Source organism: Ambystoma mexicanum, chromosome 12 (genome assembly GCF_040938575.1).
Source record: "Ambystoma mexicanum isolate Mex_15411 chromosome 12, UKY_AmexF1_1, whole genome shotgun sequence".
Taxonomy (NCBI): domain Eukaryota; kingdom Metazoa; phylum Chordata; class Amphibia; order Caudata; family Ambystomatidae; genus Ambystoma; species Ambystoma mexicanum.
The window spans coordinates 664,852,473-664,879,798 of NC_090936.1; the positions used below are offsets into that span (position 1 = coordinate 664,852,473).

At 48.0% G+C, this 27,326-nt stretch overlaps 1 protein-coding gene across 1 annotated transcript in view; it reads left to right on the forward strand.

Moving 5' to 3' along the window:
• DLD (dihydrolipoamide dehydrogenase) overlaps nucleotides 1–27,326 on the forward strand; it is a 644,498-nt gene that overhangs the window by 190,439 nt on the left and 426,733 nt on the right. Inside the window, exon 5 of the mRNA XM_069629155.1 lies at nucleotides 15,823–15,892. Coding sequence (XP_069485256.1) covers nucleotides 15,823–15,892 — 70 coding nt within the window. The remainder of the gene's footprint in view (nucleotides 1–15,822; nucleotides 15,893–27,326) is intronic.

Genomic DNA, 27,326 nt, shown 5'->3' on the forward strand with positions numbered 1-27,326 from the left:
GCAAACAGTACTACAGGCAAATAGTGTCAAGTGCTAAATGCCAACTGTAGGTACAAGCTGTAGATACAGAATGTTATGTATCATACACTTTACAGTTTCGGCAACAATATTCTATCTAGTTCATTCAAATGAACTGGTAGTCACCTTCATCAGGGCGCAGTGTAGAGTACAAGTCACATTGGAGGCATACTGGTACAAAAATGTATACATGGTTGATAAGTAACCCAGTAACTCTCATAGATGAAACGTTGAGTTGTTCCAAACTTGACTGTAGGTCTCAAATCTAATAGAAGCATCACCCCATGGTAAAAACATATTAAAACAGCAAATGGAATAAGGAAGAAAGGGAGAAGGAAAAATGACAAAGATTGGAATAAAAACACTGACTGTGAACCTCTTACAAATCAACACATCTAGGCAATGAAAAACGGACTATCAATATAGAGCAATAGCATGTTCACCTAGATAAGTCCGCATGTGGCGCAGAAAGTCTTTATTTTGTAGACTCAGCCGAACAAGAAGAAAGGATGAAAACCAATTTACATCTGAGGAGACAAGAGTGGAGTTGGAGATATTGTTAAATTATCCCAAACTTCTCACTAGAGCCTTGAGAGGTTGCAGACCTCCAAAGCAGCCGCTAAATCTTTGGGCGCAGCTGTGCGTCAACATCCACCTTTTCGTCCTAGGGGACAGCAGTGGAGGGGTTCCTTTCATTACTACTCCTCTTTTGGTAGAACGAGAGGAGCAGCCAGTCAAAGGGGCCACCGTAAAGGTCCTCGCAGTGGTTGGGGACGAGGTGCCAAAGCCACTCAAGCAGCCTCTTTGCCTTCAGGCGCTGCTGCAACCGCTCCGAAACAGCTTTGAGGCCAGGTCTCATTGTTCGCCGGTTGGGGGCAGACTCAGTATCTCGAAGAGTGGCGAGCCATTACTTCAGATTACATTGTGCATCCAGATTTGTGGAGGTGCAGGATCCTCCTGCCACTGCTGGAGCAGTGGACCCCCCACTTCAGGTGATGTAAGGGATGCTCTCCCCCTTCTACCGGGCCGTCGCTTCCACCTACGAAGTTTTCCGACACGGGCTGCATTAATCACTGCTAAGCGCCCGATATTCTACAAGCTGACACTATAATTCAGCCGTTTATGCTGTGAAACCGGCGCTTTCTTTTTCGACTCCATTGGGCTCCACGAGGCCGACGCAACTTCATCATGGCCGCCCATATCTCTTGATCACAGCCTCTGCCCCATCTGACTCTGTCCGTTATGATTGGAGGTTGGCATCCTCTTTATCCAATCCTATCGCCGGTAGGCGAACGCCGGCACACCCACTAAGGCTCCCCAACAAGGCAGCCTCCTGTCTGGAGCCTGTCCGGAGTCGTCAGGGTCTAGGGTGAGGAACTTTGCCCTACTGATGCAAGCATCATGCGTGGATTCATCGCCCTGCCCACTTATCCTTGGTAAGCCATCATTACACTACCTCCCCCAATGACTCTCGTTATATTGAATACGCAACGTGCTAATAGTCTTGTGTGCGATTTACACTGTCTTGGCAACTATCTGAATATGCCTCGTGCTAACGCATATCTGTATCTTTACTCTATTTGACTTGACTTTGCTACCCTGTAACACACTATATCAATTCGTACGCAGGCTTTCCGGCTGCACAGTTCACGCTTCTGTAGTTACTCTCGCTCGCACCAGTGAAACCTCGAGCACTACCAGTCGAATTTTCATATCTGCTTAATTGTTTGCCTTCCCTTGCTGTCTGTAGACGTGCACCTGCAATTGCACGTAACTGACTGTGACCGCTCTCTACATTAGCCTGAGTGCCTCTGACCTCTGCAGACTTAGCTCTTAGCTACTGCCTATGCCGCTGCCGCTAATCACTGTTCAATATGTTTTGCTAGCCCTGCATATCCCGCCCCTTTTCGACATGCCACAAGATGAACTTCACCTTATCGGTGCAAACGTCGTTACACCACTGGCTACTGTCTGTATCCAGCACAAGCCTTTACGTTAATATGTGTTTGTGCCCACTCGTTGTATATCTACCTACCATACCTTATCACGAGACTGTGCTAAATGTGGCTTCTGATTATTGCATCTAGCCTATATGTTTCCACCATTCGATTGCTTCCATTTGATTAGTGTACTTAGCCTATGTGTATATTGCATATCCCATTTGATTGCATACACTGGACTTATGCACTTAGCCCATGTGCATACTGCATATCCCATTTGATTGCCTCCACTTGATTACTGTATTTAGCCCATGTGCATGTTGCATATCCCATTTGATTGCTTCGACTTGATTACTGTATTTAGCGTACGTGCATACTGCATATCCCATTTGATTGCTTCCACTTGATTACTGTATTTAGCCTATGTGCATACTGCATATCCCATTTGATTGCTTCCACTTGATTACCGTATTTAGTCCATGTGCACACTGCATATCCCATTTGATTGTTTCCAATTGATTATTGCATTGGCGACCGACTCATACCAGTCACACTCTAGTTGCCTTCACCAATCTGGGTCATCTAGTTGTAACTGAGTCACCTATGTGATATACTCCCTTTGATACTCGAAGTGGAAGGATGTTAAACGTAGCAATTCTTTGCACTATGGCTGTTGCCATGTATGTGAATGCTACATGCCGACAACACAATGCCCAGTCACTAGCACCATTCCTAGACCCTAGCCTGCCAACCCCTACAAATATTGTGCCCATGAAACCAGCCATATATGACAGAGCCCTAGAAACAGTATCTTATGCCTCCCTACCTTGTGCCACGTCCAATAGAAATGTCAGACTCCGGGCCAGATTAACCAAACTATACGAACCTTTGAGAAGATCCCTATCGGCCACTAACCTTAAAACTAACTGCATGCCCAGCCTGAGACCTAGCCACTTAATACTAACTTCTCCACCAGCCATCTCGAATTTGAATACCCATCAGCTTAATAACAACAGGTTTAAGTCTTGCAATAATAATTCCGACAAACCTATCCTAGTCAAAGTAACTGAGTCTCTTCCCCCTTAAAGGAGCGCTTCTCAATGCCAGATCACTTGTCTCCCATGCTACCGATATCGCCGCCCTAATCTCTGAAGGCAACTTTGACTTCGTCGCAATTATGGAGACATGGCTCCATGATGCAGCAGGACCTGCACTCATGCTAGCCATCCCTGATGGCTATACCATAGTTAGACAAGACCGAGACAACGCCCGAGGTGGCGGCATTGCCCTCATTGCTATCAATCTTGTGAAGCCCTTACGGCCACTTTTCAGATAAATAACGTACAATCACTCACGATTCACCTACTATATAGACCGCCCGGCCCTCTTGGATCTTTTGAGGAAGATCTGCTTAATATCATCTCAAACAATCTCAAACCTACCTCGCAGCTACTCCTATTAGGAGACTTTAACCTAGGTTTAAATGACCAAACGGATAAAAATGCAACAGATATAGTCAACATAATCAACTCGCTAGGCCTTTCCCAAAAAGTCAATGATCCTACCCACCTAAAAGGTAGAATTCTGGACTGGATAGTGGACTTGAACTGTTCAGTCACTATCTCTTCCATCTTGCCATTATCTTGGACAGACCACTTTCTGGTGTCGTTCCACCTATCCACTACAAGACCCACTCCATTGGCTCAGCCACTAGTGCCACCATGTTCAACTAGAAATAAAAAAAAGTATCACTGCAGAGAAAGTCATCCCTGCCATCCTGCCTACCCTCAATGCACTGCCAGAAAATCTTGATCCAAGTAGCCTAGTTCAGGAATTTAACAATATCATGCTCACCACATTGGACAAAATTGCTCCTGTCAAACTCAGACCTTGCAAAACCATAGCCCACCTAAACAAATGGTTCACACCTCAACTTAAAGACCTCTGTATCCTAAAGAATAAAAGTGAAACTAACTGGAGACTATGCCCTTCCACTGAGAACAAAGCTAAATTAACCTCACTTTCCTTCCATTATAAAAAGGAAATTTGCCGGGCAAAACGTAACTCCTACGATGAGCGTATCGCAATCTCGAATTCCAGTATGAAAAGAATCTTTTCCATACTTAAGGAACTACAGTCCCCAATTGCCATACCTGATGTCTGCACCAAGGACAAATCCTGGTGTACAGACATCCAACATGCTCTAGCCAACAAAATTAACACACTCCAAAATAAAATTCAACAAAAAAAGAAGTACTGAACATACAGCACCCACCTAATACCCCTTTGCCTAATGTCTCACCTCCGGCACACAATACCACCTTCTACTTTTCCAAAATGTCCACCTTGGAGGTAGAAAAAATGATCCCGTCATTGAAGCCTTCAAATTGCAAAGGCGACATCTGCCCAGCACAACTAATAAAAGATGCTGCCAGAGAACTATCCCCATTCATTACGAAACTGATAAATGCCTCTTTTGCCACAGGTACCATCCCTGTTAATCTCAAACAATCTTGGGTGCTCCCCCTCCTCAAGAAACAGTCATTAGATCCTCTCATTCCCACCAATTACCGTCCCATCACTATGGTCCCATTTCTACTTAAAGTATTGGACAAAGCTTCATATACCCAAATTCAAAAACACCTGGAACTGCATAAACTCCTAGGCAACAGACAATCTCGTTTCCGGCCACTACACGGAACAGACAGCTTCAATGGACCTAAAGTCCCAAATAGATGAGCAGAGAGATAAAGGGAGGACAGTTCCTCTGCTCCTTCTTGATCTCTCTGCTGCATTTGATCTGGTCAATCACAAGGTCCTATGCCGACACCTTGACTCTGCTGCCCATTTCTGCACCGGAACCATCAAATGGATTTGAGTCCTTCTTGAGCGAGAGAACTATGAGAGTCTTCTCCCCTTCGGCAGCTGCTGACCCAACACCCATCCTATGCGGTGTTCCCCCGAGGTTCCTGCGTCTCGCCAACCCTTTATAACATTTTCACTAAGCCATTGTTTGACGATCTGGACCATCTGGGTATCACCTATATCAATTACGGAGATGATGCTCAGATTCTCCTCCCGCTTTCTGGGGATCACAGTACAGACACGGGATTAGTGAACAAAGTTTACCTTATCATCCAAGCATGGATGGCTACTCATGGCCTGTGCTTGAACGATAAGACCAAGCTAATCATTCTGGGTTCACAGGCCAACATTAAAAAACTTGGCCATGAATTTTCCTCTTTTTAATATCGACGGGAACACCATTAAAGTCTCTCAGGAGGTAAAAACCCTTGGATTCTATTTGGACTCCACACTGTCTTTCGATAAACAGATCAAATCCCTTACCTCTTCCACAGCTTACACTTGTAAATTAATCAGAGCTGGTAAGCCTTTCCTTTCTGACAACAGTTGCCTGATCCTGGCTAGAGCCCCAATACTCTCCAGAATTGACTACTGTAATACCCTCTACAGTGGTGCCAACAAATCTACCATCCAAAAACTCCAAACACTACAGAATAATGCCCTTAGAGCATCCCTAGGCATAAATTAAAAAAAACACATTTCCTCTTTTGAGACGTCAGCATAAATGGTCATCTACAGCCAACAAAATAAAGACCCTCTCCCTAACCCACAAAGCCCTCAATAACGCAGCCCCCAGCTACCTTTCAGATAAATTTCAGAGAAGAACTTCTTAGACCCATCAGATCTGGGAATATCAATTGTCTGACCATACCTAAATACAAGCTCAATACTATGGGTGGTAACAGTTTTACAGTAAAGGCTGCTAAACTCTGGAACCCACTACCTCAAGATCTGAGAGCTGACCAACCCTACCTACATTTCAGAAAAAATGTAATAAACCAAATCATCGCAACGGACCCTTAGTCCCCTCAGCGCTGTGGACTTGCCCTCACCTGAAAGACCCTCCTACCTTGCGTTAACTGTGTATTACGGCGCTACACTCAAAGACTATGTGCAACCTAATCCTCCTGCGTACTAGTTAGCTTACTTGTGATCCTAAAGGATATACAATGGGTTTTACTCTTATTATATATATTTTTGCACCTGGCCTATTGTCCTATATCTGTCTGTAATTACACAGGCCACTCTTATTTTTGTCTCTACTTTGTACATTGTGCATTTCTTGCAAGCATGTAAATATTATATATTGTGCTCATTTCGCAACTTTGTAAGCTTTGCATTTCCATACCAATGCGCCCTTTTACTTAAGAGTCTGGTGCGCTTAACAAATGAATAAACAAACAGATGCGTGGGTTCTGGAAACAATAACCCACGGCTACTGCCTACCCTTCCTAAATCGGCCTCACGACAATCCACCGGGGAAACTCTCTTTGAAGAATCCGGATCCGCTCCTTGTGCAGGAAATCTTAACCCTGCTGGAGAAAGGCGCTATAGAACTAGTGCATTTGGCGGAGAGGAACAAGGGGTGGTATTCCCCTTATTCTTTGATTCCCAAGAAAGACTGAGAACTGAGACCCATCTTGGGATTGCGTCACTTGAACAAGTTCCTCAGAAAGGACAAGTTCAAGATGGTCACTCTCTCGGGTCCTTCAGGCCCTTCGACTTCAGGATTGGTTGGTGTCATTGGACCTTCAGGATGCTTATTTTCATGTTCCGATCCATCTGAAGCACAGAAAATACCTGAGGTTCGCGGTTGGTAGCTCGCACTTTCAGTTTCGGGCCCTGCCATTCGGGTTGACCTCTGCCAGAGGGTCTTCACCAAGCTCATGGTGGTGGTGGCAGCGTATCTTCGGAGGGGGGGGGGGTTCACGTCTACCCCTACCTGGACAACTGGCTGATCCGAGCGCGTTCTCCCGAACAGGCCTTGGATCATCTCAGCCTCATCTGCCACTCCCTTCACATGCTGGGCTTCTCCCTCAGTTTTAAGAAGTCGCATGTGACACCTTCCCGACTGCTCCAGTACATCGGGGCTGTGTTGGACACGTCCTTGGGAGAAGTGCTTGCCACCCAATGTGAGGGTTCATCACATTGTCCAGATGGTCAACAAATTTCAACATGCCCAGAGTCTCCTGGCTTTCGAATTCTTAAGGTTGCTCGGCCTCATGGCATCCTGCTTCTTCTGGTGCCGGAGGCCAGACTGTGGATGCAATCCCTTCAATGGGCTCTCAGGACGCAGTGGTCACAATTCTCAGGCAAGATGTCTCATCTCCTTCAGATTCCGCTCACGGTCTCACAGGATCTTCTGGGATGGGCCAGCGAAGGTAATCTGATGAAGGGAGAGCCTTTTTGGCAACCGTGGCCAGAGGTGATGGTAGTGACGGATGCTTCCCTCACAAGATGGGGAGCTCACACCAATGAGCTGACCACCAGCGGCCGTTAGTCTCCTTCGGAGTCCAAACTTCACATAAATCTTTTGGGTCTCCTTCGGAGTCCAAACTTCACATAAACCTTTTGGGGCTGAGAGCCATCAGGCTAGCCCTGAAGGCTTTTCTGCCGTTTGTGCGTGGGAAGAGTGTCCTGATCATGACGGACAACAGTGGCCATGCACTACCTCAACAAAAAGGGAGGTGTAGGGTCGCTCCCACTGTGCAGAGAGGCAATGCTGCTCTGTTTCTGGGCGCTACAGCAAGGAATCTCGCTCTCGGCAGTTAATCTGGCTAGAGAGGAGAATGCAGCTGCAGATGCTTTGAGCAGGCAGAGCGCGGTCTCCTACGAGTCAGGAAGTCCTTCAGGAGATCTCTGCCCTTTGGGGAACCCCTCAAGTGGATCTGTTCGCGACCGGTGTCAACCGGAAGTGCGAGACATATTGCTCAAGGGAATTTCCTCCGAGGACCTTTAGGGGACGCGTTCGTCATGGATTGGTCATTCCCACTTCTGTACGTGTTTCCTTCGGTCCCCGTCATGCCTCGGGTTCTAAGGAGGTTGCATAGGTTTGGGTCCCACATGATCCTAATTGCTCTGTATTGGGCCGGGAGATTGTGGTACCCAGACCTTCTAGAAATGTCCATCTGTCCTCCATGCCATTTTCCCCACAGAGATAGGATCTTTGCTCACCCAAGGGGGGCGGAAGAATGGGGTTTTAAGGGGGAACGGGGGTGGTCGGAATTCAGTCGGGTTCTCCATCCAGAGGTCAAGACACTCAACCGTCATGCATGGTTTCCTGAAAAGTTGAGATATAAGGATTGGGACCTCCCGGATGACGTGATGGAGGTGTTGCTTTCGGCCAGGCGCCCGGCAACCAAATCCCTGTACCGTTGGCGTAAGTTTTGCAACTGGTGCAGAGGACACAATGTTGATCCTTTTCAGTGTTTCATTCCAATGATTCTTTCTTGCTTTCTGTGGCCCACAAGGGTCTTAAGGTTACCTGGCAGCGCTGTCTTTTTTCAAGCACTCGTCTGAAGAATGTTCTTATTTTAAGATTCCTTTGATTACCCAGTTTCTAAAAGGGCTCACAAATGTGTTCCCGCCGTCCCCTTTTCAGGTCCCGGTTTGGGATCTGAATCTAGTCTTCAAGTTCTTGATGGGTGCTCCATTTGAACCTTTGCACGCTTGTGCTTTGAGACTGTTGACCTTCAACGGTTTTCTTGATTGCAGTTACATCTGCTCGCAGAGTGAGCGAGTTGCAGGCACTTTCGTCTAAGCCACCATTTGCTGTGTTCCACAAGGATAGGGTTGTACTAAGGGTACGTCCTTCCTTCCTACGTAAGGTAGTGTCCAAGTTTCATTTGAGCCAGAAGATGGTACTTCCTGCTCTCTATCCTCCTCCTGGTAAGGAAGTGGAGAGACTCCATAGGTTGGACCCAAGGAGAGCTTTGAGCTTTTATATTTCTAGGATGTCCAGGGTCAGAGTGGACAACCAACTTATAGTGGGATACACTGGACACTGATTGGGTCAAGCTGTTAGCAAACAGATCATGTCAAGGTGGATTATCCTTACCATTGCTGAATGTTACAGATTGGCTGGCAAGGACATTCCTGAGGGTTTGCGAGCTCACTCCATTAGTGGCGTGGCTACATCCACAGCCCTGCAACCGGGAGTTCCTGTTAAGAACATTTGTGATGCTGCCAATTGGTCTTCCATCCACACCTTTGTCGAGCATTACTCCCTGGATACTTTCCATGGTCAAGATATATGGTCTTTAGTAAAGCAGTGCTTTATTCTGCCATCTGATTGGGTATATCTAAATTCTTCTACCTCCTCCACTCACTGATACTGCTTTGGGAGTCTGTCAAAGATGTGGAATACGTTGGAGGACACAATCCATTCGAAGAACAAGTTACTTACTAACTGGTAACATTCTTTCGACTGGATGTTCCTCCAACATATTCTTCATCGCCCTCCCAGCCTACCCCTCTGAAGAATATCCTTAGCTATTGCAGCTTGCGTTCCCACAAGGCTATGTGGAGTCAAGGAGGCTTGGTGTGCGGTTATGGCACACGTTGTGGAGGGAAAAGACATGAACTCAGGCTACGGGTGCCTTGCGTCCTACTTATAACATCTGATGACGTCACCCTCGACGGATGCCTTTGAGGGACATCGACCCGACGCCATCGACGCAGGACGCCTTCTGCCGAAATATTCCCATCGCAGCACAGCTGTGGACATTGCATGTCTAAAATGTGGAATACGTTGGAGGAACATCCAGTTGAAAGAAAGCTACCAGTTGTTAAGTAACTTGTTCTCACTGCTCCTGTAACTTTTTGGTTACAGAGATAAGCTAATCTGAATGGCGGGTGGTTTTATCCTACCTACTTTTGGTCAATTTTTACTTCCAGGCTGTATTCACAGCCACGGTAGTGCACAGAAGGGTCACCATTGGCCCAAAATTATGACTGTATTTTTTTTTTCCGCCATTTCTTTGCTTGTCCCTTCTTGGTCCTTCTTCTGCCGTGCTGGGTGGGAGAGGTCCTGATTTGACATTTGTCTTCGGCGGGAATCCTTTGTGAAACCTGCCAAGGCTCCAGTGTCTGTGAGGACAGGAAACGGGGGAGGATTCCGAAACGCTGCGGTCCTTCTTTTCTTCTGGTGTGGATGCCTGGAATCCATTCCAAATGGAGGTGGGGAGGTCTGGTTGTCCTGAAAGGACAGTCCCCACCCAGTGTTTAAATGGTGCATGGGTGCCGATTGGCTGGGTTCCTGCATAAAAGGCATGGATCCTGAGGCTGAAGACAAGTTGAAGAATCAACGAAGAAGAGGAGAGATGTCTGTAGCTGCTTCCAGACGATCAAAGATGCCTTCTGTGTATTCGCTGCTGCTCGAGTCCTTCTTCCAAGCGTCAGGAGAACTTCGAAGAGAACTCTCCCCTGAACACTGGGGTGACCTATCAGTCTTGAGACGACCTGCATTTCGAGCCATCCCACGATGAGCTGTGAACTTTACAGCTGCAAACTGCAAATACCCTGTGACCTCTGGCCACTGTGCAGGGCATCATCTTCCATAGATCGAATACTCCTGAAACGTTGGTGGACTCCTTCTAGACACCCAGAGGCAAGATCCCCTCACTAGAGTGCTGGACTGGGAAAGTGAGATGAATCAACTGGGCGGTACTCGTTTTTCACTGGTACTTCCCAAAAGGTGGCAAAATCAATCCTTTGCTGGAAGCCTATTCACTCGACTGCTGCTGCGAGATCCACTCCAGTGTCCCTCCTTTCCTCACTCTGACCAAGAATCCAGTGACCGGGTCTGCTGTATCGACCATTGTGTGATTGGCTGCCGTTGTGTGTGTGTCTATCTTCTTCCACGTAGTCCTTGGCAGTGATAAGTTCACAACCTAGTAATTCAATTGGTTCATTAGATGAATAGACCTTTCTTTATACATTTCGGCCTCGTGATGTGCACCTGCTAGTTTAGACATGAGCGCAGGATACTCTCGAAGTCAAGATAGCCCTTAGAAATGTGAGAAGCTTAGCTGGATCCCAGATGCTCTGGCGCCCCTGCCATGCCTCCCATCGTGAGCCTAAATGTGTTATTCTCACCCGCGCACCTTGTGGCACAAATCACAGGACATGGTCTTTGGATTCCTCCCTTGGCATCTGCCCCCTCCCAGGGGTTGCATAGTGCGGGCACACTAATGCATTGTCAGTTGAGAGATTTAGGGCTCTGGATGGTGGGCCTCTGGTAATTCAGAGTGGCTGGGGTGTTGGGGATGTGGGTGCTATAAATCTCTGATCCATGGTTTGGCAGCTTCAGACCTCTGCCCTGATTCTTGAGGGATTGTCCTTGGCCAGGCACATCCCTACCAGAGCTTAGTTATCCACATTCCTTTTTACTGACAAGGGTATATGGTGTGCACAATGGACGGTTGTATCTTGTGAGCGAAATTCCCTTCCTCCTCCCAGCCTGGAAGGGGAATGGGGATAAAAATAAGTGCTGTAGCTAAACACCTCTGTCCGTTTTCTGATAGTACTGGGTCCTTTACATGTTAGGCCTCCCCAAAATGGCAGCGGTTCAGCATATTCCCCTCTGAGGGTACCCCCACCCTCTTTCTGGACCCCTACATCTATCATGATTTCCTTAACATACACCTCCCCCTTCGTCCTGCTACCTTGTGTTATCCTTTGCAGCTCTCTTTACCATATAGTTCTCAGTGGGAATTGCTGGGGCGGGAGAAAGAGTTGGACCTGCATCATAGCAGTAGAGAGATTTTTGGTAGAACTAAGTAAGAGTAGCTTTGCTGCTCCTGTGTTGCTGTAGTGCTGATTTGTGTGTTTGGGTTGCCTATAAATATTCCCCCAGACCTAATGCCTGTGTGCGTACAGACTTGTCTAATGTCCCTGACCCTTTTTCCCAACAAAGAGTTTACTTAATTGCTACTGAAGTCTTCCTCTGGAACTTTTGAACTTTGTACAGCTATGTAATACCTGTTTTGCCCTCCAGTCTGACTCCATTCATAACTAGATAGGGATGCACATCTAAAGTGTTGGGCCTCTGTGAAAGTATTGCAAAGCATTTACTTAGCTTATGTTTTTGTTCCATTCATCTTACCTGAAACCGTTATTACAAAAGTATTTTACTTACCATTGAATTGCATACTGCCATTCGAAAAGTATTAGAAAGTGGTTTACTTGCTGTAATGCATTGTTTGATAGTACTTGCCTTTTAACTTTGCCTTTAGTGTTTTTATAAAATAAACCTTTTTATATAACTTTAGTGTGTCCGTGTTTCTTTGGGCCTATCCGTATATTCTAAGATCTTTGCACTTCCTACAGCCCTTTCGCCCTCCTAAGGCAAGCCTGGCTGCTCAGCCATTGCTACAAATAAAACCTGTGTAGTTCAGGCTTATATTAAGAGTTGGAGCCCTGTGTCCCAAGTGCGTGTCTTCTAGAGGCTTACCTGTTGGTCGACTTTTGTAAAACTCCCCAACAGGCACCATCGATCAATGTAAATCAAAACAAAAGGACTAAGGAGTTATATTGGAAATGAACAAGGCAAGACACCATGTATTGCTGGTTTGGAAACCAATAAACCGACAGCACCTCACTAGCCCACCACCCAAGCTTAACCCTACCTGTCTCCAATTTGCTTTACAGTATACCCCCCGCCACTCCCCATGGTCTGGCCCCTTACAATACATGCCACTTCTGTTTGACCTTTCCCACCCCCCAAACATAACAATAGTACTCCTTGAATATTTTCATAGTCTGTCTTCAGATCCTCTGATTTCGGGTTGGTCGCTCTGGTCTGACGAGATCTGGCGCTCACCCCAGGTGAGGCGTGTAGGGCTACCACCGTCTGACGCACTTACGGCAGTGAATAAGGCTCAATTTTCTGAACTGGTATGAGCTGGTGAAATCAAAACATGGCAGCCAGGTGACATTCAGCCAGTGCCCCTCCGAGAGCCCCTGAAAGCGCTTTCTCAGCAGTCCGATAGCGCATGTCCTTTTTAGAGAGCCCTCGGGGCAAGTATTACCTCAAACCAATAAATGTTGATTTCCCTATCCAATGTCTGCTAGGATTTTAAAGAAAAATAATAAACACTTGGGGATATATAAAAGGAGTGACACTTCAGGTATTCAAATACATTCTCAACTCCTCCTCCCATATCGTGGTTTACTCGCATGTGTGATCACTCATTATTGCATGCCTTTATGGTGTCGTCCTAACATAATCCTGGTTCCCCCATCCCCTTCGGGGGCCATCAATGTTCACAATGGAGATATGTAATAAATCGCCCCTAACAACAAAAGATAAACCTGTGAGTTAGAGATGTCAGCCTTTCATCCACCTTTTGGCTCCAAGATGTATCTGCTAGCCTCTATGTACTTGCTTCCAGAAACAAACAGCAACTGGCATAATCCACGATGGATAGCTGCCTGGTTTTATGCCTCCTGTCACGAGACAAGAGCTAGAAAGCAGAGCATGATGGAGAAAGATGCAGGTTTTAAACCCTAGGACCATTAGAATTCAAAAGAAAAGGAAGGTAAGCTCCTTACTTACCAATCCGGATTTAAGTGCAAGGGCATAAAAAAGAAAGATTGCTGCAAAGCGGCATCTGGAGCCGAAGGAAACATTGAGCTGATGTGCCGAGACTCCCGATGCCTGACTGCCTAACCGGAAAGTGCCTAGGACCTGATAACTGCTAAAATCCGGAACAACCACCATATTCGGAGGTGCTGTGACTTGTGTAGTTGAGAATCCAGAGGCAACAATGAATCTGTCTGGGTTGGGAAAGACTGAAAATCATGAGACAAATGCGCTGAAGACGAGCCTCTGAATCACCCCAACAAAGGTATTGTATGATGGGAAAAATTTAAGTTAAATGGACTTTGATTTGAATTCATATGGTCAGTACTTCATGGACACCACGCCGGCAAAGATTGGACTCACAAATGCAATGTGTTTCCTTTGAATTGGTTATCCTTTTTCATAACTACCGTCTGAAAAAAGACCTTTGTGAATGCTTCTCGATGCACCATTGACTCTTGCGCGATTCATGTTCTGTTGTTCAGGTGGCGGCTGGTGCCAATCATGGTTGCTGAATTCTGAATTATAAGACTGTGTATAGACCATTAGTCAGTTGGAACTGTCATTGTTGCTAAATTCTGCATTTGAGGGTGTGATTAATAATAATTTGTTTTTAGTAGTGCTTGATTCCAAAATACCTACCCCTCTAAGCACTTAAACAGGTGTTATTATCCACTGTTTTGGCAGTCGTCGTATCAACCTCGGAAGGACGAGTGGCCACGTTTGCTCTGCCGCAGACTGCCAATGTGCACTCTAGCCCTTTGTCAGAAGTGAGCACTCAACCCAGCAGCTATCCACCTCGGTAGATCGGAGTGATTTGTGTGCGGGCCATCAGTCAGTCGCAGCCAATATTGTTGCTAAATATAGAGCTACGATCAGGCAAGTGTTTGTTGCCACATTAACAAACAACTCCTCTGATGCAGAAAATATTAATGTTTGCTGTTTGTATTAGAAAGAAACAACAGGGTAAATTAAGGCTCAAAGAGCCAGAGTGGCAACTGCCTTCCCAAACCGTAGGGAATTACTGGTACACAGGGAACGGTTTGCTGGGGAAAAGGTTCATCAACTTGCCGGTAAGGGCAAGACCAAAACAACTGATGATATTTATATTGACCGTGGTCCTGTTCTTTTAGACACCGGGTAAAAAGCTGGTCTGATACGGGGTGGAGGTGAGGGCAACCAGCACAAATCTATAAGAGTGCGAGAGGGGAATTCAATCTCGTATTCTTAAATCTAGGCAGCTGGCAATCAAAACTGCAAAGATTGAGGCATTGGAATAGTCATGTACCTATTATGAACAAATCATCGCATCAATTGACTCAACCAGAGGAAGAGATCCTGCAAAAGGGCCTCTCATTTATACCCACAGCAAGATACGATCCTTTTCAAACCCGGATCGAATGCCATCAACTTCTACGGAAAATACATCTGCAGCAATTTTTTGAAGACAAATCTAATCCACAAACGGATGTCACTGGTCTTAGACCCACCTCACAGTTTTGTGTACCATCAAGCGCGTACACGGCCGAACCGTGAGCCTGCAGGAGCTGCCAGGAACGTCTGCCTCAGCTACAGCTCCCTCTCTTTTTTAAGTTACTGTGCAAATCCGGTTGTTCATTTCGTTCAGCTGCAGTGAAAGTGTTTGAAATCTTTCTCCAATCCGAGGGCTTATCCTTCTCTTTTCTTTGAACTAACATTTCTACCAACCAACCTAGTCCGGAATCCGTGCAACGAACTTTACCGCAAACTACCCTGAACTGTGTGATCTTGAGCAAAACACTTTTTTGTCCCATTGACTTTGGCTTTACGCCTTTTTAACCTGATTCTATCATTGAAGTTCAATTGCCCTGAGTACTTACCTGTTGGTGTGGTTCCTTTTCTGCTAACTTTGTTTTTCCCTCCCTTTTAAATTGCTGGAGTGCCATTTTGCTCCCACTTCATTTTGTGAGCTTAACTTGTCTGGAATTTAAGGGAAGGGAAGTGGTGTGGTGTATAAAGAGTGTGATTTTTAAACTGCTTAGAATAGTGAAATGTTATACAACTGAAGAGTGAAATAAATATATATTATTTTACTTGAAAACCTCGAGTCAGTGTTTGCCTGAATCATAGTAATTGCTGTCCTTTGTGTAACTATTTGATACTGCTCATTTACTCTTGAGATAAGTCTGTCTGCTCAGCTACTGCTACCACTTTAACTGTGTAGTACGAGCTTGCACCAAAGGTGAATTTGTACTGTTGTAGTCTTAATTGTGTGTGATGTTCCCAAAGGGTACTGCATATAATTCTGCCTAACACTCAGTTTTGTTGCCTTTGTGCTCTAGGACACAATTTGTATTTTCAATGATGTCTGTTCTGTTTAAAGTCACACCTGTCTGACGCACATGAATGCCTAAACAAGGGAATTTTTCTTTGCAGGCGTTGCTGAATAACTCCCATCTTTACCACTTAGCTCATGGGAAGGACTTTTCCAGCCGGGGAATTGAAAGTAAGAATAGAACCTAATACATGTGATTGAGTGATTTATTTGGACATGCGTGCACACAAGCATGGCACATGAGGATTGGTGCATTGCCTTTTTTCATGGGGTACCACCAATATGAAGTCTTACAACAGTATTGTTTATTTGCTGTGTGAATCTAAATGGATGTGGTTTTCTAAGACAACATGTAATACATGTGTAAAATGTTGACATTGGCGACGTTTTATTTGACGGTGCTGAGGGCAGAGTGCCATCTTTAGGGGACAGATTTAGGGTGACTTGGATATCGCCAGAGGGTTTCCATATTTCATTTCTTTATTGCATTATGTTTTTAACAACCCTTTGAAGCTTACAAAACTATAATGCAATAAAGAAATGGAAAAAGGGTTTCCAGACGTGTCCAGTTTTCAACATCAAGGTTTACAGCTTGCTGCTGACAGAATTATCAGTGATGGAGATCAGTAAGGCAAACTGCTTTTCTGAAGCTACCAGCACCCCTCAGCCTAACATAGTAGGTTACTTATGCACAATGTAACAAAGGATTGTAGCGCTGCAATACATTCAGTAGTCCCATCGTGGCGTGTCTGACCATTCTAGGTTGCACCTTTCAGTCCGAATATCAATGTCTGCCTTCTGATATTGACACCACACTTTGATCCCTATTCAGCATCTCTCTCACTGTGCGAGACTGAGGAATTAAAATGAGAAATTGAACTTTTAACGTGTAATACTGCAAACCTGCAAAACAAACCTGTTTTATCTAAAAACATTGTTTTTGATTTAGCCACGAGATTTTTCCCTGACTTTTAATACGGTCTGAACTTTACTACAATAAGATGCTGGTGAAACCTGTTTTGCATTCCTCAACTGCTCGTATTTAGGCATGGGGGGCTTATAAATCTTCACGTCTCATAGCAGTGTCACCCCTTTCGGGTGTTCCCTGGCTCATGTCCTGCGGACCTGTAAACCCCTACGGTCCGAAATGCTTGTGGAATCTGCTTAGATCACATGCTATGCATAGATTAACGAGCAGTGTTATGAGAAGGTGGTGAGTCATGAGAAGGAGTAGCGGCAAAGAGATGTTTTAGAACCGCCTGTCCCACCTGTGTATCTGACTTGGAATGTGTGTCAATGCAGTAGTGCTGAGTAAATGTGTGTACTGAGCTCCATGTAAATGCTTCGCAAATGCTGCTTAAGGGGACATTTGCGATAAAGGCCAGAATAGCTCCAGTGCTTCTTGTGGAGTGAGCTCTTGATGTAAAAAGCAGTGTTTTGTTGGATAATGCATGGCACAATTGAATACATCTTACTATCCATCTGGTGATGGCATTTTTAGAAATACGGTCTCCTTCTCTACCTGGTGCTATAGAGATGAACAGTTGATCTGTTTTCCTAAGCGGTCTGGTCTTGATTACGTAGTAAAGGACTGCCCTCATCACATCCAGTGTGTGGAATTTTACCTCAGCTGAGCTAGTTGGCCTCTGAAAGAAAGCCGAAAGCTCAATAGATTGGTTCATGTGGAATTTAGAAATGAATTTAGGGGAGAACCTAGGATGAGTACTTAAGACCAATTTCTCCAGCATGGGGTCTGGCATGGATTCACATGCTCATGAATATTCCCCGTCGTCAGGCTGGGAATCCTCGGTAAAGAAAAAATCAGTATCAGTTTCGTTTCTGATCTGTCTTTCGTAGTAGTAACCAATCACTGATCTCTGCGTCATACTGACCACAGCCAATGACTGCCCTCTACCTAAGCCCCACCTCTGGCAGCCACCTTCAGATTTTTACCGCACGTTCAAGTGTTGGGATCCTCGTGCTATTGCTCTCGAGCGTTAGTGCTTTTTTCACGTTTTTTTCTCAGAAACTTTTCTCTTTTTCGGCCAAAAGAGCCTCAAGCTCCACCGTCTCTTCATCCGATTAACGGGGACCCGTGTCGGATTAGTCTACGCACCTCAAGGGTGAAGATTTTGTCGAGCCACGCTTTTGGAGGACTCCAGAAGTTTCTCAGGCCCATCCCGGACATGGCCCAGGAGAAGGGAAGCTCGACGCCCGGAAAGCTGTTCAGGGTCTGCCCTGGATGCCAGCTTCAGAATGTCTTTAAGGAGGACGAACACTCCCTTTGCCTTTACTGCCTACATGAGGACAAGACGCACGTGGAGAAGGACTGTGCGTTTTGCGGCAGTATGACGGAGCGGACCATGAACGACCGCCATCAACGTCTCGCCAACTGGTTGGAAGGAAAGAGCCCATCAGGCGAGAAGAAGAAGTCCGAGCAGTCTTCTAAGACCTTTGAGGGCGCCCCAGCGACGGGGGTCCAACAGAAGGCCAAGCACCGCGAGTCCGCTGGCACCGGGAGCGCCGAACGGTCGGGCTCTACGGGCACCAGGCAGGGCGCATCCTCCCCGGCGCCATCAACCACGAGCCAACGCTCTGGCTCGGGTAAGAGGAAGGCCGAGCACCCGGCGAAGCTCCTGGAGATACCCCGGTCGAGCTCGAAGGCCCCATCGGAGGGGGAGCGAGGCGGTGACCCTCCCCCCAAGGAGAAGGCAGTGAGCGCACCTAAGGTGGTGAAAGCCTTAATCCACCCGGCGAAGGCCTCTATCGAAACAGTCGCGGCGGCCCTGGCTCAGCCTGTGGAGGCTACACCAGTGGTGGCGACCTTGGGGCCCAGAGTCTCCCTGCCACCGCGGAGGAGTCCTCTTTCATGCCCATCCACAGGACCCCCGTGAAACCTCCGACGGAGAAGAAAAAAGGGGGGCAGGAGGTCGTTGTGGATTTGGCCTCAACCTCTGAGGAGGAGCTGATCGAAGTCTTAAGCCACGGCGTTGGCGTGGAAGAAGACCAGCCCGTCGGGAGGGACCCCGACGTAGGAGACGACGAGAACGTCTAGGGTGCCGACGGGGCTCCTGACCGCCCGTCGGACTCCCCTCAACCAGTGCCGAAAGACAACTCGGCGGCCATTTTGTTGGCTATTCAGTCCTTATGCTCGGAGATAAGGACGAGACTGCCATTACCACCAACGGAGGAACCGCTCCCGACGGGGGACCCGGAGCCAGGCCCTTCAGGGAGCCCTCCCCCTAAGAGAAGGATTCATCCTCCACCTCCTTCAGCCATCGCGCCCTGTTCAGCCCTCCTCCCCGTCCACGACACGTGGGGATGATACGGGGACTGACAAGGCCGCAACGGGTACAGACGACGAGGTTTACGAGGATCTCCCGTCGTCACCTCCCACCCGGGCTTCCCCGCCCAACGAGATTGGGTCGTTTCACTCCATGATCGCCAGGGCATCCGAGCTTTTCCAGCTCTGCCCGGAAGAGAAGAAGGAAGGTTTCCTTTATCAACGGCGCGAGGCCAAGAGGAAGACGGTCCTCACTGTACCTCTACTGGACGATATTTGGGATGAGGGCCTCGCCCTCCTCAAGAACCCATCCACGACGCCGGCTAGAAGGGATCGGTACGAGAAGAAGTACCGGGTCCCGGACGTGGCCCCCTTGTGCCTTCGGGCACAGCCGACCCCGGACTCGGTCGTCTCCGCGGCGGCCAGGAAGAAAGCGGGGGGGCGCGGCCTCTACGTCGACCTCCCCGCCGGACGGCAAGGGAAAGAAATTAGACACGATGGGACGCAGAGTCATCTCGTCGGCAGCAACGACGATTAAGGCGGCCAACGCCTTGGCTATCGTAGACGACAAGAGGGCGGAAGCCCTAGAGATCTTGCAGGAAGGAGAGGTGGCGTCGGACCACGCCATTACGATTGCGACGGACATCGCTGACACTGGATTTGGCCAGTTGGGCAACGGCGTGTGCCTTAGGCGGCGTGGATGGCTCAATGCTACTGACTTCCGTCAGGAAGTGCAGACCAGAGTCTTGGACATGCCGTTCGACGGAAACAACCTGTTTGGGAAAACAGTGGACGATTCCCTTCAAGCCATCAAGGCGGACACGGAGACGGCCCGGGCTCTTGGGGTTCTCCAGCAACGGCGGCCAACCTTTCGGAGTGGCGGAGGCAAACAGGGTGCCTCCAAAGGTTCCAGCGGCGGATTTTCCACCTACCGTCAAGCGGCCTGTTCGTCGTCACAGGAAGCTTACAGGGGACGAGGCAAGTCAGGCAGACCCTGCCGTCGTCGCCAAGGAGGACAAGGCGGCAAAGCCTCGTCGAAGCAGGACTGAACCGGTCGTGGGGTCGGGCCCCCACCGAAGCACCCTAGTGGGAGGCCAGCTGGCGAGCTTCGTCAGCGTGTGGGAGTCCATCTCCACCGACCGTTGGGTGCTGGACGCCCTAGCTCGGGGTCACGCGCTCGAGTTTCTAAAGAGGTGCCCGCGCGTCCCCCCTGTGGCCAGGAAAGAACATCACGTCCCTCAACTTCTCTTGGAGGTAAAGGCGATGCTCAAGAAGGGCGCCATCGAGCTCGTCCCAAAGAGGCTTCGGGGCTCCGGAGTTTACTCAAGATACTTCCTCGTGAAGAAGAAGACGGAAGGATGGGATCCCACCCTGGAACTACGACGACTGAACAAATTCATCAAGGCACAGAAGTTCCGGAGGTCACCCTCCAACACGTCCTGGGTCAACTGGAGGAGGGCGATTTCCTGTCGTCGTCGGATTTGGAGGATGCCTACTTCCATATTCCCATCCTAAAGGGACACCGAAAGTTTCTCAGGTTCGTGGTCCAAGGGCGTCCCTACCAGTTCAAAGCCCTTCCCTTCGGTTTGAGGTCGGCACCCAGGGTGTTCACCAAGTGCCTCGCACCGGTGGCGGCGCAGCTGCACCGAGAGGGGATCCACGTCTACCCCTACCTGGACGACTGGCTCATCCGTGCAAAGACGAAGGAGCTCACCGTGGAGCACACGGCAAGGACGTCCAACTACTCACGGACCTGGGATTCTCCATAAACTACGCCAAGTCCCACGTGGTGCCCGTGCAAGACGCACTGTTTCTGGGAGCGAAGCTCGACGCAGTGTCGCTTCTGGCCTCTCCGTCGGAGGAAAGGACGAGGGCCATCTCGGGCAAGGTGCAGCGGATGCTGGTTGCGGACGCGGCCAGGGTGAGGTCCATCAAATCCCTCCTCGGAATGATGTCTTCTTGCATTTATCTCATCCGCCTGTGCAGGCTTCGGATGCGCCCATTACAGGAGTTCCTGGACGCGCGTTGGATCCAGACGACGGGCAGCTTCGAGGAGAGGATCACACTCGACGAGAGTTTCTGACGAGCGATCCGGTGGTGGGGCACCCGCGTGCATCTGACGGCGGGCATGGACTTCCAGACCCCCGGCCACCAGAAGACAGTGACCACGGATGCCTCCCTGGAAGGGTGGGGAGCGCACACTGAAAATCTGCACGCGAGAGGCCTTTGGCTTCCGACGGAGAAGTCCCTCCATATCAATGTCCTGGAGCTCCGTGCAGTATTTTGGGCCCTCAGGTCCTTCCTTCCGTCCCTCAAGGGCAAGGTGGTGAGGATCTTCACCGACAACACTACCACCATGTTCTACATCAGGAAGCAGGGCGGTACCAAATCCCCAGCCCTGTCCAAGGAGGCGCAGGATCTGTGGCATTGGGCCGTCGCCCAAGGGATGTTTCTGGTGCCGTTTCATCTGGCAGGGATAAAAAACACCATCGCCGACTCGCTCAGCAGAGCTGCGCTCGTGCCACGAGTGGGAACTACGACAGGATCTAGTGGACCGCCTCTTTTGACGGTGGGGCACTCCCCAGATCGATCTGTTCGCTACGGCGACGAACTCCAAGTGCCGGAGGTTCGCCAGCAGGTTCCCCCAGCCGAGGAGCATGGGCGATGCTTTCTCGTTCCCCTGGGAGGGCCTGTTTCTATACGCGTTCCCTCCATTGCTGATCCGGCTCATCAACCAGCTCAAAAGGTCACGGTGCAGGATGATCCTCGTCGCACCTGCGTGGCCGAGGCAGATATGGTTCCCGGACCTTCTGGACTTGTCAGCGTCCCCGTCAATCAAGCTGCTAGTGGACGCGGATCTTCTCTCCAGGGAAGGAGGCGCCATCCTCCATCACGACCCGAAGTCTCTGAACTTGCAGGCCTGGCTCCTGCAGCTTTAGAGTTTGGATGATACGACATACCGGCCGACTGCAGAGAGGTACTTGCAAAGGCCAAGGCGTCCTCAACTCTTAAATGCTATGGACACAAATGGAAGATGTTCTCTGTCTGGTGCCACGCACAGAAGATTAACCCTCTACGGATTACGGCTCCCCAGGTACTGCCGTACCTTCTGACGCTGGCCAAGGCTGGACTGGCGCACGTGTCCATCAAGATTCATCTTGCTGCGATCTCCCGATACACCAGTACCACGGGGCGGACGTCTTTGTGGTCTCATCGTCTGGTGAAAGAATTCATGAAGGGACTGTTCAGATCGTTCCCGCCGGTGACGGCTCCGGCCCCGGCGTGGGAGCTCAACGTGGTGCTGACCAAGCTCATGGGACCTCCTTTCGAGCCTCTGCACTCGGCTCCGTTGAAGTTCTTGTCGTGGAAAACAGCGTTTCTTGTGGCCATCACCTCCGCACGACGAGTGGGCGAGATCCAGGCCCTTTCTTGCAAGCCCCCGTACTTGACTTTTCACGACACGAGGGTAGTGCTCAGGACGCACCCCTCCTTCATGCCCAAGGTGCCGTCGGACTTCCACCTCAACAAACCCTTGGTGTTGTCTGTTTTCTTCCCGTCGCCTTCGTCGCCGACCGAAAGGACTTTGCACTCGCTGGATGTGGCTAGAGCGCTGAAGTTCTACGTGGACCGCACGAAGTGTTTTCCGAAGACGTCACAACTTTTTGTGAACTTTGGACCTGTCAATCAGGGGAAGGCTCTCTCAAAGGCCTCCATTTCCAGATGGCTCTCCGACTGTATCATGTATTGTCATCGGTTGGCAAACCGACCGCTGCCTGGCCGTCCGAGAGCCCATTCCACCAGAGCGATCGCAGCTACCACGGCGTTCCTATCTGGTGTGCCCTTGCTGGACATCTGCAGGGCTGCTACGTGGAGGTCGACGCACACCTTCACGAAATTCTTCTGCGTCGACCGGGATTCCAGGGAGGAGTCCAGGGTCGGCCAAGCAGTGCTGCGCAACCTGTTCCCCTAAGGTGAGCCTGGTGAGGAGGTAAGAATTGCTTAATGTTGAGTTTGATGTAATGCTTAATGTTGAGCCTGTTGCCACCTCCCGTGGTTGTGCATGTGTGTACTGCTATGTATTCTTTATTCATGAGCATGTGAATCCATGCCAGACCCCATGCTGGAGAAGGAACAAGTTACTTACCTGTAACTGTTGTTCTCCAGCATGGGTCTGGCATTTATTCACATGCGAACCCTCCCGCCTACCCCTCTGCGGCTCTTCACTTGGTCATACTGCCACTTCACGTGCTACCAAATCTGAAGATGGCTGCCAGAGGCGGGGCTTAGGTAGAGGGCAGTCATTGGCTGTGGTCAGTATGACGCAGAGATCAGTGATTGGTTACTACTACGAAAGACAGATCAGAAACGAAACTGATACTGTTTTTTTTCTTTACCGAGGATTCCCAGCCTGACGACGGGGAATATTCATGAGCATGTGAATCCATGCCAGACCCATGCTGGAGAACAACAGTTACAGGTAAGTAACTTGTTCCTTATCTTTATGTATGATAAATAAAGGGTGCTGCACTGACAATGCTTGCAATTCACTAACTCTTCTTATGCAAGTAATAGCCACCAAGTAAATGCAAGTAAAGCGCGCACCAAGCTGAGTGCCTGCTGAGTGCCTCTTTGCCTCCCTGGCTACCTGTGTGTGCTCCTTTGGACTTGCTCCTGCTTTGTGCTTCAGTGGACTATTACAGCACGGTAGATATCCCTCACTCTCTACGTATGGTAACATATGGACTTATTATAAATATATGTTACAACTTTCTTTTCTTTTATAGCCGTGAAAACAAGCTGTGTTTGCGTGCTGCTGTTAAGCCTCGCGCCTTTTCCAAAGAGAACGTAAATACTGGCACCTGCGCGCACCAAGCGGAGTGCCTGTTGAGTGTCTCTTCGCCGAACACGTGAGCCCGATCTGTCACGTCACCCGGCCCCTCGCTGGTGCGCGAGTCCTAGTTGGTACCCAAAATATTCTTGCCTTTTGACGGTTGTGTGCACAATTAGGTGCCCTCACGTGGCCCATTACAGCAATGCAGTGTGTTCTTCCCACCCTAAAAACAGGTATCCCTTATGCAATAAAAGTGAAGAGCAACCTTATTAATTCATGCTCTCCAGTGCGTACTGGACAAAAATGCATTCTAAATGTAACAAGCTCTACGCCCATCAGCTGCCCGCCTCCTAAAATGAAAGTCTATTTCGAAAATGGAGGTTGAACAATGTACCTGTGCTAGTTGTTGATCTAGCAACAGCTCCGATGGTGCCGCAGGTGGAGGATGAACCGGTCATTATTGATATAGACGCACCTACTTCAAGCTATGGTGATGACACGACACATCACAATTTATCTAAGTCTCGTGTTCTGTTTTTAGATGCTAGTCACTCTTCCATCAGTTCGATAGCCTCTTATACATCCCCCACTCCAAGGATTGGAGGTCACATTTATTACTATGAACCTGGCCCTACAAACCATGACAAAACTGTTTGAATCATTAGAGGGTAAAATGACCACACAGCACTTCCAAATAGAACAAATTCTTCAGTGGCAATCTGAGACGTCTGCTCTTTTACAAAAAGGAATTTGCTAGTTTCCCAAAAAGGTAGATTGTAATCCAAGGTTTGTGTCCCAGTGTTCTCAAACAACTCCTGACCCTATATCAAATGTGCCAAACCCATGCCTGGTCCGCTTATTAATGGTCCAATTTATGAAGTGTGCCCCAAAACAAAGCGCATTGATGTACAAACAGAGCCGGTAGACCTTCACGGAGTGGGCCCCCGCACTCCCCAATCGGAGTCAATTTGTGTGGTACCTCACTCTCAACAAGTCCCGATAAAACTAGCTAACATAAAAAAATCTGCTTACACTATACTTTACGAAAACCAAAGCCGCAACAACAGATCTGTCAAACGCCACTGAGCTTTCTAAAAATCAGAAGTGTCTACCCAAAATTAGTGGTTCGAAATCTAAACAATTCTTCAAAGCACTGCCAAAGCCGAATGCAGCAAAGAACTCCATTCTACTCTCTAAAGCTATTTCTAAAAAGTATCAAAAGCTTGATAAGGCTAAAAAGCCAGTTAATTCTCACAGCCCGATGGTGGATAGTGATTATTCCCTATGCCCCTTTAGATAGTCTAGTGGAAGCCGCCAAGAAACAACATTTGGCCACACAAGAAAGCATTATGTCTCAATATCCCGACTATCAAGCTCTACAACGAAGAGAAATTCGAGAAGCGGTAGATTACATGTTTGACCGCTTGCCTGTCAAAAACTCCTCTAGTGACTTGCCATATGGCACTTCTCAGACATTAAAAACTCAAACTTGCTGCAACTTTGCTGGTTCTTCTGTTCAACAGCAGTATAGGCATGAGCCTCCTTCAGCAAACTCCATTTCTCAAAAGAATGATCTCCAACTGACATTGCCCTTGTGCAAATTACCCAAGCAAGTCGATCCTGAGTCTCGCGTGACAGACTCTCCTTGCCAGCAAGAGCCTAGAGACTCCTGCCTCTTCGTTGAGTTCAATGCAAGCAATTCAGTTGTTTCAAACAGTACTTGCAGGTCTTTTGAACCCTCAAGACCGAAAGGCACCAACAAATTCTAACACCAGAAGGCAAATGCACCTCAAGGCAAATTATTTTCTACATTCCTAAAGCATCCAGCCCCTTACTCTTTGATACTGTCTTGTCGTTCTGCTCCATTGCCACAGCATGTGATCAATAGACCCACTGTCCTCGCTATCTTCTCCGATGTTCCTCAACTAGAGGATATAATGTCTGCTGACATTGCCCTCGTTGATTTTCCTAAAAACACCCTTGCTACAACGGTAAAACTCTGGATAAACTCCAGAGTGGTGCAGAATACAATATGGTTAGCAAAAGAGTCACTCTACAATCTCGGCTTTGTCATTACCACAGAGGATGCTCAAGACCCGCAACTAAGATCCAAACAAACCTCTGCTAGTACTAAAGCTCCTGAAGCCTTTGCTGCAGACAAAACAAGCTTACATTTGAAATCAACCAACTGCCTTTGCACAAGCGCTTATCCACAGAAGTAGCTAGGACACCTTTCATTACCCAATACTCTTGCTATAATTAGTTGGAATACGAGACGTTTCAAGCATTTGATTCAAGGTTTTGGAGTATGATCTAATAATGCTCCAAGAAACGTGGTTGCAAGTTTCCCCAATTTTAGATGGTTATGAGGTGTGTTTGAATGCTGCCTCTAAATCTGTTAATGGACGTCCAACTTCAGGTCTTCTCACTGCCATCAAAATCACCCCAGGTACTGTCACGGAACAGTGGCCCAATCCAAATGGTTTCATGCAAATGGTCAAAGTTACAACTCCATTGTTTGCATATGCACTCATCAATTTGTATTGGAATCCGGTGGGCATTGCAGAGACACGATTCATTGAGGATCTCAATGACTTAATGTTAATGATCTCCCAAGACAAATCCATTAGACACATCATGGGAGGCGATCTCAATTTGAATTGTATGGGTGTTATAACCTCAAAGAGCACACTGAGATTGAGAGTTTGGAATCAATGTGTTAAACTTCATAATATGCAGATGCTCAATGGCTCTGGTGCCTCTGACATGCCCGCCCAACCGACGTGGCGGCGCGGTGACTCCACGGTGTTGATTGATTACATCTATGCGAGTGCTTCTCTTTCCGTACATTGTTGACTTCTGTATTGTTCAATCTTGTTTCAGTGACCATGAACAACTGACTGTTAAATGGCTGTCCAATATTCCTGCCAGGCAGTTTGACAGGGCAAACTTTCTTACGAATCTAACTACGAATCCCAGAAGCACTAGGCTGTGATGTTCGGATAAACATCTGCACGAATTTCATGATTATCTACTGAATTGTTTATGTTCAATGAAACAGGGTGAGCCTTCAGACCCTTCATACTACGCAATGATGCCATATTTCCTAGTCAACAACAGGAGAGATCCTTCACACTCGAAACCTTCATTACACTCTTAAAATAGCGAAGTGAAAATCAGAAAAACAACTTTTAGAACAGAGAAAAGAGATGCTTTGAAATTGCCATTGAAATAAGATGACCTACCCTGATCAAGACCCGATACAAAAATTGGTTGAGAGCCAGACGTGCAAGTTTTATATCATAAAGACGGTCAGGATATGCTGAGGTCAATACAATCCAAAAACTCAGCAAGAACCTGTGTCATCATTAACAGCTCCGCCCAAGGTCCGCAAGGACTCATCCAGGCAAACGTTGTTATGGAAACTTATTGGATATCTCATTTTTCTAACCTCTATGCGCATCCATTAAATAATGTGAGCCTGGACACGA